Source organism: Natator depressus, chromosome 9 (genome assembly GCF_965152275.1).
Source record: "Natator depressus isolate rNatDep1 chromosome 9, rNatDep2.hap1, whole genome shotgun sequence".
NCBI lineage: Eukaryota > Metazoa > Chordata > Testudines > Cheloniidae > Natator > Natator depressus.
This window is the reverse complement of record NC_134242.1, coordinates 88,189,171-88,205,779: the sequence shown is the minus strand read 5'-3', so window position 1 is coordinate 88,205,779 and position 16,609 is coordinate 88,189,171. Positions and strand designations below refer to the sequence as shown.

General features: G+C 44.3%; 1 protein-coding gene across 3 annotated transcripts in view; it reads right to left on the bottom strand.

The window, feature by feature from the left end:
- The window catches only part of LAMP2 (lysosomal associated membrane protein 2), a 28,314-nt gene extending 12,019 nt beyond the window's left edge, over nt 1-16,295 (bottom strand). For all 3 annotated transcript variants that reach the window (XM_074962543.1, XM_074962542.1, XM_074962544.1), the window contains exons 1-8: nt 16,139-16,295; nt 9,104-9,222; nt 6,468-6,681; nt 5,673-5,834; nt 4,567-4,778; nt 3,788-3,907; nt 3,287-3,365; nt 1,724-1,891 (exon numbers count right to left, since the gene is read on the bottom strand). In XM_074962543.1, coding sequence (XP_074818644.1) covers nt 1,724-1,891; nt 3,287-3,365; nt 3,788-3,907; nt 4,567-4,778; nt 5,673-5,834; nt 6,468-6,681; nt 9,104-9,222; nt 16,139-16,217 — 1,153 coding nt within the window. In that variant the 5' untranslated portion in view covers nt 16,218-16,295. The remainder of the gene's footprint in view (nt 1-1,723; nt 1,892-3,286; nt 3,366-3,787; nt 3,908-4,566; nt 4,779-5,672; nt 5,835-6,467; nt 6,682-9,103; nt 9,223-16,138) is intronic.
- Nucleotides 16,296-16,609: the final 314 nt, after the last annotated feature.

Genomic DNA, 16,609 nt, shown 5'->3' with positions numbered 1-16,609 from the left:
TGATAAGAAGTTTAAGAGGCATTAGAGAGGGAACTGTAGAGGATAAATTTTTATGTCAGCTAACCCAAACTTGTATTAGATGAATGAGTAATTGCAGTATCACAATTCTATTGGAGATTTAAATACAAAGCTAGAAAAAGCCAGATTAGTGTAAATCAGGCTAAAGTGTACACACAGATGTTTTAAAGGAGTACAAAAGCGGCATGCTTTCAGTTTTGAAAAGCCTACTGAAGCGGTCATAAGCTAACATGTGGATGATGAAGTGGCTGTAAGAGGGAATGCCAATTACAATCAGAACTCATTTAGTAGTATTTAAGGAGTTCAACGTTAACATAAGAACGCCCAACCTGGGTCAGACCAAAGGTCCATCTAGCCCAGTATCCTGTCTTCCGATAGTGGTCAATGCTGCCAGCTGCCCCAGAGGGAAAACAGAACAGAACCGAACCGGTAATCATGTGATCCATCCCCTGTTGCCCATTCCCAGCTTCTGGCAAACAGAGGCGAGGGACACCATCCCTGCCCAATAGCCATTGATGGCCCTAACCTCCAGGAACTTACCTAGTTTTTTTTTTTTTTAAACCCTATTATAGTCTTGGCCTTCACAACTTCCTCTGGCAAAGAGTTCCACAGGTTGACTACACGGTGTGAAGAAATACTTCCTTTTGTTTTAAACCAGATGCCTATTATTTCATTTGGTGACCCCCTAGTTCTTGTACTGTGGTATTTACTTTCTCCATAGCACTCACGATTTTAGAGAGCTCAGTCATATCCTCCCCACACCTTAGTCTTATTAATCCCTCCTCATACGGAAGCTGTTCCGTATCCCTATCATTTTTGCTGCCCTTTCCTGAACCTTTTCCCAATACCAATATATATTACTATGATGAGAAGTCTTTTCAGTATATACTTAAGCTAGATTTTTTAAATTTTCTTCTTTTAAAGGCACACTTCCACCTTCCATCCTAACTTACATATTTTATCAGTCTAGACATGGATCTAAACCCAGAAGTGGGCTGCAAGCACTACTGTAACATATACCTAGTTTTCAAGTACCATTTACAGAATTATGCAGAAGTGCATTTGGCCTTCCACAATAAGATGTAGAACTGTTTATACTGCATCTCTTCAGAATTACTGACAAGACAGATTAGGTCTTTCCATACCCCTGGCCAATGCAAGGTTGTCCTTTGCAGTAAGAACTTTCCTTCTTTTGGACCCCCATCACCTGAATCATCCTTTCCTCCCTCCAGTATGATGAGAAAAAGCTTGGGTTACATTCAGCAGAAATGCTCTTTTCCCAAGCTTCATCCCATTATTTCTTGCAGCAGTCTGGGCAGTCTCCTTCACTCCCAGCATTTGCAGATTTCAGTAAGTCAACAGTGGTTCTCTATGGCAATCTCCTCCTCCCCCCACAGCCATAAAGTCAATGTCTTTAGGCCCTTTTGTATAAGCCTAAGGGGCTGTTGCCAGTTCAGAGTGAATTTAAGAAGGGAGGTTTCTCCAAGGCAAAACACTGATAAAAGCAAGGTGTTCATATCAACCAGGATAGAAGGCTGGTGCCATTTCCCAAAGGGAAATTTTAGAGTCTCACTTTAGCTTAAGCAAAAATAAAGTACTGGCCAATGGATTAGTTACGCTAGTATCTATAAAGCTTTTATCCACTCCTATGTTTGAGTCTTGTTAGAGCACCCTACAAGTCTGCTTGATTTGGGTTTGTTCTCACCTTTAGAATACTTGTTGTCTTGTACTCTGAATGGCTGAATCCTTAGATTAAAAGTATGTATTTGAAGTTCTTCAGTCACCAAAACAGTCTGCTCTTTTTGGCACATGTAGGAACTGCCTAGGAAGGTGTCCCAGATGCTGAGGTTGTTGTTTCCAGCATCTAAAGGTTCTTAAAAAGAAGAAAATACTCTAATATGGACATTTGTTGATGAGTTTTCTATGGCCTAAAAAGTCTGTTTATCAAGAGTGCCAGGTTCAAAAGGTATACTACCAAGATCATAAGCCTATTCAGAGAAGGCTACCGAGTCCATTTCTCAGCATTATTTCCTCTGAAATGTGGTTATGTAGCAGTTTAGAGGAGAGTTACAAGTTTGTTGACTACAGGAAGTCTGCTTCAGTGCAGAAGAGGGGTGAATAATTAAAGCTGTCAAATCTTCTGAAAATGTAAGTCTATAGTCTACTCACACATGTCCTTGCAGTTCATTACTGCAACACAAAACCGCTTACATGTCTAAACTTTGTCTTCGACATCTTGTTAATTACAGAGATTGCCAACATAGTAGTAGGCCAGCATGATCCCCTTTTTTAAAGAACACATTTAAGAATTTTAAAAATTAAAAAAAACTTTGGTTTCTGAAATACTACAGAGTGAGAATTCTCAGTTATCTGGAAGAACTTGGAAAGATAAGTTTTCCCTCCATATAGGAGAATAGTTACCTTAGATATGTAAGACAAATGTCTAGAACAGTGGTTCTCAAACTTATTTCATCACACACCCCTTCTGTGTGTCTGTAGTCCTTTATGGCTGACCCCCCACCTCCAGGTACATATACTGGGCATCCAGCTCTGCACCAGCACAGAGGTAAGGGTGGCAAAGTGAAAAGTGATATTTGTGAATATCACTTTTTACAGCAGACTTTGTCCCCCATTGCCACCCTTACTTCTGTGCTGCTACTGCTGGACTGCTGTGAGGGGGCTCCATCTGTCTGTCCATCCCTCCCCTGCAGCCTACTTTATCCCCTATCCTGCCTCCTGGGTGTGCACAGCCCTTCTGCATGAGCCCCAGCTGCCACAGGCTGACAGCCAGAGTTTTGGGCCCCCCCCGCAGGGCCCACAGTTTGTGCTCTCTTGACAAATTCCTGTACCTCCTACTTCATAGCTTGAGAACTGCTGATCTGGAAGAATATGCTTAAGTCTTATAGGTTGCACCTCTTTGCAAAGAACTGCTCACTTAGGGTTCTCATATTAAAGATGGTTATCAATGCAGCTGTGTATCTCCTTTCCCCAATAACTGATTTTTAAGAATTTTACTGCACTTCAGGAAACTTCAGAGGTAGGCAAGGATACGTGCTATAGTCGTAACAAGGCCAAAATAGGATAAGGAAAGTAGCAAGTTACGGCACTCTCTAAAGCAAATACACAATTTGTTACTATAGCTAGTCACTGTAGATTTGACTATGAAGTATGAATTAGTATTGGTTTAAAAATTAGTTGACTAGTATTTACTAAATATAGATAGCATGCAGTCACTGAAGTGCTTTCTTTAAGCCAAATAGTATCTTACCAGAGCCATTTATAGAACTCATCAGGGTGATGTTCACTTCTTTCAGATAGAATCTTTGTGTGTTTGCACTTGTGTTTTTCTGTTTAAGAGAAAAAAATCCCATTGGTGTTAAAATTGAAGGGTTTATCCCACACACAAGTACATATATATTTAGAAGATTACCTCTGCAGTATGAACTTTTAAACTACAAGTGTGAAAGCATTTACTGTCAAAGACGACATACTAGGGCAGTCAGTTTAATAGAGAGCGTATTTACTGTACTGAGCATGTTACTGGAAAACAGACTCCTAGAGCACAATCCTCATTTTGCCACTAGGTAACCTTGGGAAGTCAATTAAGAGACTCAGTTGCTTCACCTGTAGAGTAAGATACCAGCCACCTATACAACTCTGTTAGAAACAATCAAGCTTTTAAGATACAGACATTATGTACAAAGTGTTTCGACATAAGAAATGAAGATTTAATTGGAAAGTTAGTGCTCAACTGTAATACGTTACTTACAACAGCAAAGGTGAAATCAATAAACCTGCTGTTGCTGTCATTCAATCGCAGAGTAGCAGATGTGTTGCCACAGCTACCAGTGACATAAGTTGTCTTTGGGTTGATGTTAACCAAAACAGGCTGAAATTAAAAACCAAAACACTTGTCAGTCAAGAGGCGTCTAGCTGTTCAAAAAAGGTATTCTGCTGCTGTTAGAAGGAAGGAACTTCCTATTTCCCCCTCAGTGTTTAATCCTACTCTCTACAAGAGAGAATCATAAACAAGGTGAGTCTTCATGCTAGGGTAGACTGAATCATGTTCAGCCCAGCTATTTAAGTGACACTTAAGGTTAGCAGTCCTGACAAGATGGGGGGGCAGGGGAGAGAAATCTTGCCCACTGACACTCTCCCCCATTCAGCTCTTTTATGAAGCTGAAGACAGATCCTTCCTTTATTTTGTGCATCAGATAATAGCACAACTTGAGCAATCAGATGCCTTAATTTGGGCTCCCTCTGCAACCAAGCAGAGCATCTGTAGGTTCCAGCCTTAAATGCCCTGGTCAGGTTACAATATCAAGATATTCCTCAGCAAGTTACTATTTTAAAAAGGTAGAGTTCTGGAGATAGATAGCATCCCTCAATTGATTTGATACATGTATACTAGAGGGGACATTCATAACACTAAAGGTAATGCCAAATATTGGTTAAGTTGTGAGGCTCTAGTCACATATCCATACTTATGCAAACAAGAAAATATTGCAGGACTCCTCCTCTTTGCTTTTAAGATATTAAAAACAGCACCTTCTCTTGGGAGACATTCAGTTGCAACCCCATTGTAGCCAGAAGACAGGTTTTATCGCCATCTTTAAGAGAATAGTTTCCAGTGAGTGGTTTCTCCACTGGTTTAGAAGTTGTAGTTGGCAGAGGTGATGAAGCAGTAGTGATAGGTGTAGTAGTTAAGTTGGCAACAGTGGTAGGTGCAACAGTAGATCTATCAGCTTCACATGTAGAATCTGAAAAAAGCAGCGTGTGACTTACTAGCTACTATATCAGCATGAAGATACATTTTTCATAACTTTAAGCAGTTGTCAGAGGTGGTTTGTTACAGATGGCTCTGCTGTCATGTTTTATGTGGAGGGAGTATTTTGGCCTTTTAAGTCTCCTACAGAGTTTCTTTAGTCAAATCTTTGATGTTTTAGCATTAAAGCATGCAGTAACAGTACAATATTTCAAACAGAACTGTCCTTCCATTAACAGTAATGGAAGAGATAAGCTAGTTTCATTCTGCACTGGCAAAGTTAGGAGCAGCATAGCAGGTAAAGAGGTCACCCTGCTGATCTATCAGATGAAGACAGTTGGCAGAGGAAGTTCTGGCAAGGCTACCAGCTCTAAAGAAAAGAAGCCTAACAAGCCTCTGAAGTGCAATATACTTGTTTTGTGTGGTCTTTAGTAAGACTACCTGCTAGTCACTGTTGTACTGGACATCTGAGGCTCAAAATGTTTGAGTCCTGGACTAAGAGGCAGTATGACTTCTGTTTACAGAGGTACCTTGAGATTCATGATCCAGTTGTAGTGGTACAATTAGTTAAGGGATGAGAGTATTTAAAAATCCCAAGTCAGCCAGCAAATACTCATTAGTCAAAATGCAGTTCCTAAAAATTATTACACAGATGCCAAGTGAGTATGCTCCACTGATCTAGTTTCAGAACAGCAGTTGATTCATGATATGAACGAGGACAAATGGAGCTTATACTCATGTTGGTTCTCAAGAGTTTAGGCAAGATAAGCATCAATTCACTATAAGAGTTCGTCATTCACTACTTTACAACATTAAAGTCACTCTGCACTGCAATCCTAAAATGAGAGTTTGGATACAGAACCATCATACACAATTTTAAGTGACTTACCATTTTTACTAACAGTGCCATTCTGAACGAAAGCCTGCAGAGTGACATCCCAGAAGAACTGAGACACATTTGCCACTTCAACAGAGTCAAGGTGATGGCATTTGTAGACAGTATTCAGTTGGACTGGAGGCAGGGTGTCCTTTACAACAACAGTAATTAGTCCTATAAGCAAGAATACAGATTAACCTTCACGTATTTTAGACAAGAAAAAAAAGTTTATAATACCAGGAACAGGATTCCTGTAAGTTTAGCCACCTTTAACACCTCTGGTACACATTTTTCCCCCTCACATATTCATTTTAAGTATTGTAGAGTGGTCCTTTAGCTTACAGAGTTAACTAAACAAGTCTCGGAAAAGAAACTGCTCCTCCAGCAGGATGCTTCCTTTTAAAATTCTTAAGGTACAGGAAAGGGGTCAAAAGTTAGTTCTTTGCTATTAGCTGTCCAAGATGCACACTCTCATATTTAGTCAAGGGTTGTGCATTGTAATGATTTGTATCATAGCACTAGTGTTCTTAGAGACTGAGCAATGCACATGAAAAATCAGCAAGCACTTAAATCATCCCCATCCATGTTGAGGGAGAGTCTAGTAGATTACTAGAAACTAGAATCTACAATACAGTCATAAAAACAGATAGGATGCTCTTATTGGTCTGCAACACTTGTAAGAAAAAGGGACTGGGGCAAAGGAATGAGTAGCTATAAAAACAATTAGAGAGATGGTATATTGCAGTAATCGTTGTAGTTTATCTTTAGTCATTTTTCAGCCACACAAGATAAAATCCCACATATTACCTTTTGTTTTAGCATCTTCAAAGACTGCATCACTGGTGTTGTAGGTAAATGAGATGATGTTTCCCTGATAAGTTTCATTAGTCTTAGTAAAGTTTATACTCCAAGAGTGACCTGCTCCAAACTGTACTGCTAGTAGTGGGGCATGTGTTTTATTGCCACAGGTGCTTCGGTCATGTGTTATATTGGTGGATTTAAGGTCTAAGGTTGCATTTTTCTAGAAGAGAAAGGTAGTTTAATTCAGACAGACATTCTCCTCATGCTGGAGTATTTCCTGGGAAGTTTCATAATCTTGAAGTGGAAGCTTCTGTAAAACAATTCCTAATGTAAATAAAGAAATAGGAACAGAGAACTGAACTCATAGAAGGGTTAAGAAAGTTACTCCATTCTACACACTGTTCTAGAGTTTACCACCATCTGAATTAGAAAAGTGTTGTGTTGGATTCAGTCATGAGACAATTGAGTTGAAAGATCTAGCCAAAGGTCTTAACTTGCCTGCAATGCCCCGCTAGCATTTAGATAGTACATTACAGCAGTAACTTGAAAGGTCACTCACACCAAGGAAAACTGATGTTTTGTGAAGTAATTCAGTATGGGTAGCATGGCCAGAACCACACTAAACAGTTATGGTTTTGAGTGAGAACCTGCTACAGGCTTGAGTAGAGCCATGCAGCATGACTAGGGCCCTACCAAATTCAGTGCCATGAAAAACATGCCATGAACCATGAAATCTGGTCTTGTGTGCTTTTACCCTAAACTATACCAATTTAGTATACAGATACTAAAGAGAGGACAAGTGTTTCTCAAATTGGGGGCCCTGATCCACAAGGGAGTTACAGGGGGCATCACAAGAGTTTAGGGGGGTTGTGGTATTGCGACTTCTGCACTGCCTTCAGAGCTGGGTGGTTGGAGAGCGGCAGCTGCTGACTGAGGGCCCAGCTCTGCAGGCAGCAGCACAGAAGTAAGGGTAGCAATACCATGCCATCCTTACTTGTGCGCTGCTGCTGGCACTGCTCTGCCTTCAGAGCTCAGCTCCCAACCAGCAGCTGCCACTCTCCAGCTACCCAGCTCTGAAGGCAGTGCAAGCAGCAGCACAGAAGTAAGGACAGCAATACTGCAACCCCACCTACAATAACCTTGTGACATTTCCCTGCCCACCAACAAAAACACACCACACACTCTTGGGTCAAGACCCCAACAATTACAACACTGACATTTCAGATTTAAATAGCTGAAATCATAAAATTGTAAAATTTTTAAAATCCTAGGACTGTGGAATTGACCAAAATGGACCATGAATTTGGTAGGGTACTAAGCATGACTGAGTAGTGTCATTCAGTTTTAGTAAGGGCTTGGGAATAAATGGTTAGCCTGATACTTAGTCTACTACTGGAGGAAAAACCTTTAAAACTTATGAGACAGGAAGTGGCTATGTTTTATACTTTACCCTTTTGGATTTCACTCCACTCTAATTGATCATGGCCTCCCTCCCTGAAACATTTAGTGGCTATTGCTTTTCTCTTCTTCCATTTCCTTTACAATATGGTTTGTCTTCCCCAAACTCAACTTTAAAAAAAAAGTGACACTCTCACTGTCACCTATTCCCCTCACACAGGGTTTTAGAAGTGTTCCAGATACACAGTCACTGTAACTAAACTAAGATGAAGCCAGTCCTGTCCCCTCCTAAGTGTCCAGGGGCCACTTCCAGGTGAAAAGCCAATCCTCCTTCTAAATCTGTTGGAAAAGGTATGCTGTTCCTGACCAGAAAGATAGCTTCTAGCTTCATGTATACCCAGACGTTGTAATGAATTATGACCACTACCCACTTAGCTGGAATGCAAAATGATCATTCATTCTTTGTTCCCTCACCAGAGCCTCCTGGCTAGTGTGACGGCTGTAATGTCTTGCTACTCTACCATTCCTCCTGCCTATCTTCTGGATCAGCCTGCTCCAGGTCTTTTCCCAAGCTCCTGAAGAATGAAACTTGTATCTTATTTTCACTCTTGTCCACATGCTCTGAATAGTAGCAGTGAAGACTTAAATTACATCAATTTTGTTCTGCTGGAAAAGTGTGATCCAGTGCATCTGTCGCTTAATCTACAGACCAAGGAAGACTCAATTTACACTTGGAAAGTGATGTCTGCAACAATAAGAACTAGAAGCTTTTAAAGAGTGGAAGATTAGAATATAGTGAGATTCAAAAGTTTCCTAATCACCCCCAAACAAGTAGGTTGAAGCCCTTGTTTTAGAGTTAAACATGATTCAGCAGAGAGTTTAAGATTACTAGATGAGTTATTTCAAACAAAAATATCTTAAGTTTTATTACCCAGTGTTAACTCAGAGGACCATCTAAGAAAGAGCAAGAAAGTCAAACTAACCTCTTGTCCAAGAGGAGTAAAGTGTTACTTAAAACGTAATATGCCAACACTAACATATTACATAAGTTAATTAAACAAACACTGACTGCCCCTTTAAAAAAGGGGAGACCAGCTATTTAAAAGAGGTAAGCTTGACTTATTGTTCAAACTTACCAGGACTAGCTACAAGGGTAATTGTTTTGAAGTTTCTCAAGACTGAGCAGATAAGTGAAATGGATAGTACATCCAATAGCAGAAGTTAACACTAAATTCAGTACTTACATATTCACTACTGTTTGTTTCATATTTTATCAAGAAGCTCATCATCCATTTTGCATATATGCATGTAGTATTGGAGTGATCTTTCACATCTACTTCCACTGCATGTGACTGGAAAAAACCTACAATACATACAGTAATTGTTTGCTTGTAAGAGGTTGATATTTCATTTTATTGTATATTTCACAAATTCATTCATCACATCACAAAATGTTTTAAACAAAGCAAGTTCTTTCAGGCTTTTTGCTAGAGACATGAAGAAAATTACGTTATTTTCCAATACTAGAATTAGAAACAGGATATAACTGCTGGATTTTGAAGTTAAAATTGCAGAAGAGTTCTGGAATTTTATCCAGTCCTGATAAATAAGGAATCTTTTGCACATCAGTTGTCTGATGTAGACAAATTTAGCTCAGGAGAATTTGTATTTTGCTTAAAGCAGCCAGAAAGCAAGAACAAGTTAAGAAAATTTGAGCACATTGAACTTTGTGCATGAGCTAAGCAGCTTGTCAAAGCTTAAGAGGTTATGTCAATAATTCATTTAATTAAGGTTTTAACCCTGAAGATATGTTTAGTACTTCAAGAGAGAATTCCCTGAACTAGTTAGTGAGGTAATAGTTGTAAGGAGTTATCATGGTCTATTTTATCAACAAATTATGACCAAAGATGACCTGAAAAGGAAGAGAGTTTGTACTCTTTTTAAAAATTGTATTTTGAGTTTCTGGACTTCAACTGAAGAGCCTGGATAGCAAATTTCCCCTTCTGATGCTTCATAAATGGTCAGTGCTACAGGTATTTAAAAGTCTAACAAATCTGACTGAGGTGGCACTTCCCTTACTTTCACTTTCTTGATATCTGCAATATTATGCTTCTACTAGCTGGCTACATTCTTCAGAAGAGAGGTTAGAAATGTAGGTCTTGCCCAATATAAAAAGTGAGGCATTCCAGGTAAAAAGAGCACAAGCCTTGTTTTAATAGCATAGGTCACCTTAAGTTTCCTTTGTACAAAACACCGAGGATTTTTTTTTCTTTCAGTTATTCTCAAAGGCATTTTGAGATGCAGTGTAAAAACCCACTAACATTGGGAACTGGTTCAGCTTGCAAGCTCCCTAGTTGCTGACAGGTAAGTCAGCTTTAATGATATTGGACTACAGATTGAATATAAAATCTTTTGAAAACAGTGGCAGAGGACTGTAGTCAACAAAATGCCAGGAAAAACCTGTCTGAATCATATCCTATCATTGCTGACAAGCCAGAACGGATTTATATACGTTCTATGGTATGAGTAGTACCAAAGACCAGGTTTGAGAAGCTTTATCAAAGGAACTTTGGAACATGGTAAATTGTACTGGTTATGTAGAAAGAATTTGTAGCAGTAGAGAAATTACACCACATTAGGGCGATAACACTGATCTGCATTTGGATCCAAGGTTATAGTACAGTGAGTGATTAAGATTCCAGTTTGGTTTATCCAAAAGCATAAGAGTGTTGAGAAATTTTAGTCTAAGCACTGCAATGAATAAGCCAGCCTGCCTATGCAGTGATGCATGGTTATTTGTTAGTCCCACTTCAGTGTTCAGAAAAGCCAGTCAAAACACTCTTCCTTCTTTCCTCCCTCCTCTCCCCCCCAAGAAAACAGAGTGTTAGTACTTAGGGATTTATTGTTTTGGCATACAACCACCTTTCCTCTCTCCCCCACGACTACCTTTAAAAACTTTGTATTGGACAAGGTTTCAAAACAATCCTCATTAGAGGAGAGCACTTAGGCAGTGAATGAGCTGTAATGACTTGCAAAATCTTGTCTTTTAAGGTTTCAGAGTAGTAGTCGTGTTAGTCTGTATTTGCAAAAAGAAAAGGAGTATTTGTGGCACCTTAGAGACTAACAAACTTATTTGAGCATAAGCTTTCGTGAGCTACAGCTCACTTCATAATGCATCCGATAAAGTGAGCTGTAGCTCACAAAAGCTTATGCTCAAATAAGTTTGTTAGTCTCTAAGGTGCCACAAGTACTCCTTTTCTTTTCCTTTCTTTTCTTGTCTTGTCAGTAAGTGTCCAAGCTTCCTTGCTAGACCTCATATGTACTAGTCAGCCCGCAGATATACTTACTCCCCCTTTTTCTTTAGGGAAAAGCCTGCTCCCACTACTAGACAAGTTTCTTTTTCGCCTACCCATAATGTTGCCTCCCTTCACTATGCTCCTGCCTGCGCCCCCCCCATATGCTACCAGATGGCTGCAGTCAGCTAAACTCAAAGCTATTACAGAGCCTCTGCATTTAACCATTACCAGAACTTGTTCAAGTTTCCAGTCTCTACCAATACAGTTTGCTGAAACTCATTTGTACCCGGTCACAGAAAGTTCCACTTTGATGTGGTTTTCTACCATCACACATTCAGCAAGAGGGATGCTTAGTGTTGCTAGATGAAAGTGTCACCACTATTTCCCGCTCTATGTAAGAAAGCAAGAAGTTTTGACAGCACAATCTTATCGCAAGATGTTAGTAAAAAACTGGTCACATGGAAATCAGGCCAAGAGGTACAAAGATAAGAATGGCAGTTATACACAATTCCATAATCTTCATGTTGTCACCATCATAGTTTACATCATGGCTTTTTTATTCAAGTCCACAGCATGATTTGTTAAAAAGAAAATCTTTATCATGAACATTTTTATGAGCCACAGAGCACAACACATGCTAGCACTGTAATTACTATCTTCATATTGTCTTGAAAAACAGCATGGATTGGGCCAGAGACTCATAGCAAGGACTCAGTTCTATTTCGTGCTGCTGACTTGCTCCGGTAAGTTTCTTTGCCTCTATGCCTCATTCCCATTTTACAGATAAAGAAAGCCACTTATGAACCTTCATAAAAGGCTAAGATGTTTTGATAAAGGTGCAACTGAAGTGCAAAATTATCCTTTTGCCTTGCAGCTGGACTATTCCAATAAGGAAGAGCAGAATGGAAGCAGAATTTAGAGCAACATCCTCTACTTATTGGAAAGATCAGTCTTTTTAGAGGTTATTTAGTGATTCTGAAGGATACCTAATGTAGGGTGGTTCCTACTCAAAAGCATAAGTTGGATACCTAATACTCAAGCCAATGTTCTCTTTACCACCCACCACAACCTACAGAAATAAATTTGAAAGTAGTTGCTTTGCCAGAAATTGTGTTCTGATGTGGCGGTGGATGCAGCAGAAACTAGGGTTACCATATGTCCGGGGCTTCCGGACATAGCCTCTTTTTTAAGCCTGCTTTCTCTGTCTGGGGTTTTCAAACAACATGGGGGGGGCAGAAAAGGAGAGGAGGAGGATGGGTTTACAGAGCAGAACAAGCTGCATCCCAGAAAGAGTGCTGATTGGTCCATTCCCCTGCAAGCCACAACTGCTGGATCCCACCCATCCAGTCCTGGGGGAGCGGTCCCCAAAGAGCTTCAGCTGCCCTGCCACCATGACAGGGAGTAACACTGTCCCCCACCTCAAGTTAGTATCCCCCAGCTTCCGCCCCCGTGTCCTCTTTTTGGGAACCTGAAATATGGTAACCCTAGCAGTAGCAAGTGGAGGAACTTTACACTACAAAGCTTTTGCTGGAATAGCTATGTCAGTAAGGGGTGTGATGAGGTGTGATTTGTGACTGACAGCTGTTCCAGCAAAAGTTGGTAGTATAGATTAGGCCCCTGATCCAAAAGAGCAAAGCTACTTTGAGAAAGGGGCTTCACATGCTGAGCTGTCTGGTGGAGACCAGGAATCACTCTCACTTTGGTTTAAAAAGAACGAGGAGTACTTGTGGCACCTTAGAGACTAACAAATTTATTTATATCTTCCTATTGTATTTTACACTGCATGCATGTGATGAAGTGGGCTTTAGCCCATGGAAGCTTATGCCTAAATAAATGTGTTAGTCTCCAAGGTGCCACAAGTACTCCTCGTTCTTTTTACTGATACGGACTAACACTGCTACCACTCTGAAACTTTGGATTAAGTCACCCAATGTGAAAGGATAGTGCACCAAAAGCACTACATGAAAAAAGAAAAATCACATTCATCATAAAATCATAGAATATCAGGGTTGGAAGGGACCTTAGGAGGTCATCTAGTCCAACCCCCTGCTCAAAGCAGGGCCAATCCCCAAATCCCTAAATAGTCCCCTCAAGGATTGAGCTCACAACCCTGGGTTTAGCAAGCCAATTCTCAAACCACTGAGCTATTCACATCTAGTAATGTGTGGGGAAAGATGCCACTTAACTTTAACAAACTGAGTACTACTCCAGCAAAGCCTGTACAGTTTTGATTTCTGCTTGGCAACTTATTTGGACCTGCAAAACTGTAGACACAGGTTTGGCTACAAGTAAGAACATGTTTTACAGGAGGAGGCTCTTGTCCAAGGATGGTTACAGTTTTAGAGTGCTCTTCTGGAATACCTACTACTTTAAGTAGTTAACAAGATTAATGCCATTAGTCCAGAAAGCCAACAAAATGCATATTTTGTTAATCCAAATACATTTTGAGATATAATACAAGACAAAAAGACAGGTACTTCTCCCATCTCTTTCCATGCTATTCTCCTATCCCTGTGGGAAGGACAAAGCCAGCAATCACAATATCTTCATTATAGTCATGAAGATTAACCTGATAGCACAATTCAGCAAAAATATCAATACACTGTGCGTAGAAACAGCATTGACAACAAGTTCTGAATGCAACCAGCCAGAAGAGATCAAATTCATGGTCATTTTCATTTTTCATAGGATAGCACATCTGGAAGATACAGAGCTGGAATTGATAGGCCCATGACTGTGCTCCCTGCATCAAGGTACGCACTTCTATCTAAAGCAGTAGCAAAAAAACAAAAAAATTAGCTTAAGTTTGTGGTGTGGGAAAAACCAGACCTTATATTATGGAGTCAAAACTGAAATGCCACATTAAACAAAGAAAGAGAAGCAGTTAGGTAGACTAGGGAATATTAAAGAAGCATTTCACAGACACGATGGAGCTTTGTCTACACTGGACTTCCCTCAGTAAAATGTTAGCGGTTCAGGGGTGTGAAAAACAGCCCAGCCCCACCCACAACAAAAGTTTTACCGACAAGCGCCGGTGTGAAGTGCGCTTTGTCGGCAGGAGCGCTCTTGCCCTCAGAGGTACTGCATCTCGTTGGGGAGGTGGGGGGGATTTTTTGTTGCCTGCCTCTCTCCTGCCGACAAAGAACGGCTACCCTGCGCACCTTTTAGCGGCACAGCTGTCGCCAAAAGGGGCATCGTGTAGACACAGCCCTCTCCACCCACGGCCCCTTGCACCGGGGCCTTTACTCCTGGGGCCGCCTGCACCGGATTAAGTAAGCACCTGGGCGTCGTGCACTTGCGTGCAACCTCAGCAATGCAACTCCTGGCCGCAGGGCACACACACACACACACCACCCCTCCCCACGCAGACATTGCCCAGTGCACACCCCTGCCCCCCCAGAGCTCCCAAATAACACACTCCCTCTACCCCTCCAAAATCCACCTGACACCCCGCACAGAGCGTGTCCCTCCCGTAGAGAGCCCTGAGCCACCAAATCCCCCTCTCCAGGCCCCCCCCACAAATGAGCCACATCCCCAGGGCGCTGCCCACACACAGCACCCCCTTCCCCTCACAGCACCCCCCCACACACACAGCACCCCCTTCCCCTCACAGCACCCCCCCCCCCACACACACACACAGCACCCCCTTCCCCTCACGGGACCCGCCCCCCCCCCCCCCACACACACAGCGCCCCCTTCCCCTCACGGCACCCGCCCCCCCCCCCCCACACACACACAGCGCCCCCTTCCCCTCACGGCACCCGCCCCCTTCCCCTCACGGCACCCGCCCCCCACACACACACACAGCGCCCCCTTCCCCTCACAGCACCCCCACACACACACACACACACACACACAGCGCCCCCTTCCCCTCACGGCACCCGCCCCCCCCCCCCCACACACACACAGCGCCCCCTTCCCCTCACGGCACCCGCCCCCCCCCCCCCCACACACACAGCGCCCCCTTCCCCTCACGGCACCCACCCCCCCCCACACACACACACAGCGCCCCCTTCCCCTCACGGCACCCGCCTCCCCCCACACACACACAGCGCCCCCTTCCCCTCACGGCACCCGCCTCCCCCCCCACACACACAGCGCCCCCTTCCCCTCACGGCACCCGCCTCCCCACACACACACACAGCGCCCCCTTCCCCTCACGGCACCCGCCTCCCCCCACACACACACAGCGCCCCCTTCCCCTCACGGCACCCGCCTCCCCCCACACACACACAGCGCCCCCTTCCCCTCACGGCACCCGCCTCCCCCCACACACACACAGCGCCCCCTTCCCCTCACGGCACCCGCCCCCCCCACACACACACACAGCGCCCCCTTCCCCTCACGGCACCCGCCCCCCCCCCACACACACAGCGCCCCCTTCCCCTCACGGCACCCGCCCCCCCCCCACACACACAGCGCCCCCTTCCCCTCACGGCACCCGCCCCCCCCCCACACACACAGCGCCCCCTTCCCCTCACGGCACCCGCCCCCCCCCCACACACACAGCGCCCCCTTCCCCTCACGGCACCCGCCCCCCCCACACACACACAGCGCCCCCTTCCCCTCACGGCACCCGCCCCCCCCCACACACAGCGCCCCCTTCCCCTCACGGCACCCGCCCCCCCCCCACACACAGCGCCCCCTTCCCCTCACGGCACCCGCCCCCCCCCACACACAGCGCCCCCTTCCCCTCACGGCACCCGCCCCCCCACACCCACACACACACACAGCGCCCCCTTCCCCTCACGGCACCCGCCCCCCCCACACACACACAGAGTGCCCCCTTCCCCTCACGGCACCCCCCCACCGAATACCGCAGCCCCCTGGGCACTCCCCGCCCCCAGGACATGGCCCCACTCGCCCCCCCCGGGCTGAGGAGCCAACCCCCGCCTATCCCAGGCCCGGCACCTCCCGGGCGCGCCGCCGCGGCCCTTCGCAGGGAGGCGCCGCCGCGCGGAGACCGCCAAGCCAGGCACTCACGGGGGCTGCCGAGCACGAGGAGCAGGAGGCAGCAGCCGGGCAGGCTGAGGGGCCGCGGCCAGGGGCAGCGCGTCGCCATGTTCACCAGCGCAAGGGCTCTGCGGGACGAACGGACGGGCGCAGTGAGAACGCAAGGCTGGTCATATGAGGGGGAGGCGCCCTCGGCGGGCAGCCAATCACAGAGCCGGCCTCACCCCGCCGCCAATTTTACGGGTCACAGGCATAGTCCACCTCATAAATGACGCGGGCGGGCAGGTCTGGCAAACCAGGGATGCAACATACGACTGGGGTTTAGCTCCCTCTTTCGTCCCATCTCAGAGTAAGAAAAAGGGGATGCATGTTATCTCTATAGGGCAAGGGTGCATCAGGCTGAAATAACTGTCATCCCTCAAAAATCATTCCCCACTAGAGGAGTAACGTAATATAATGTGTTCTAATTAATGGGGCTGGTAGCACCACCTACTAAGGTTG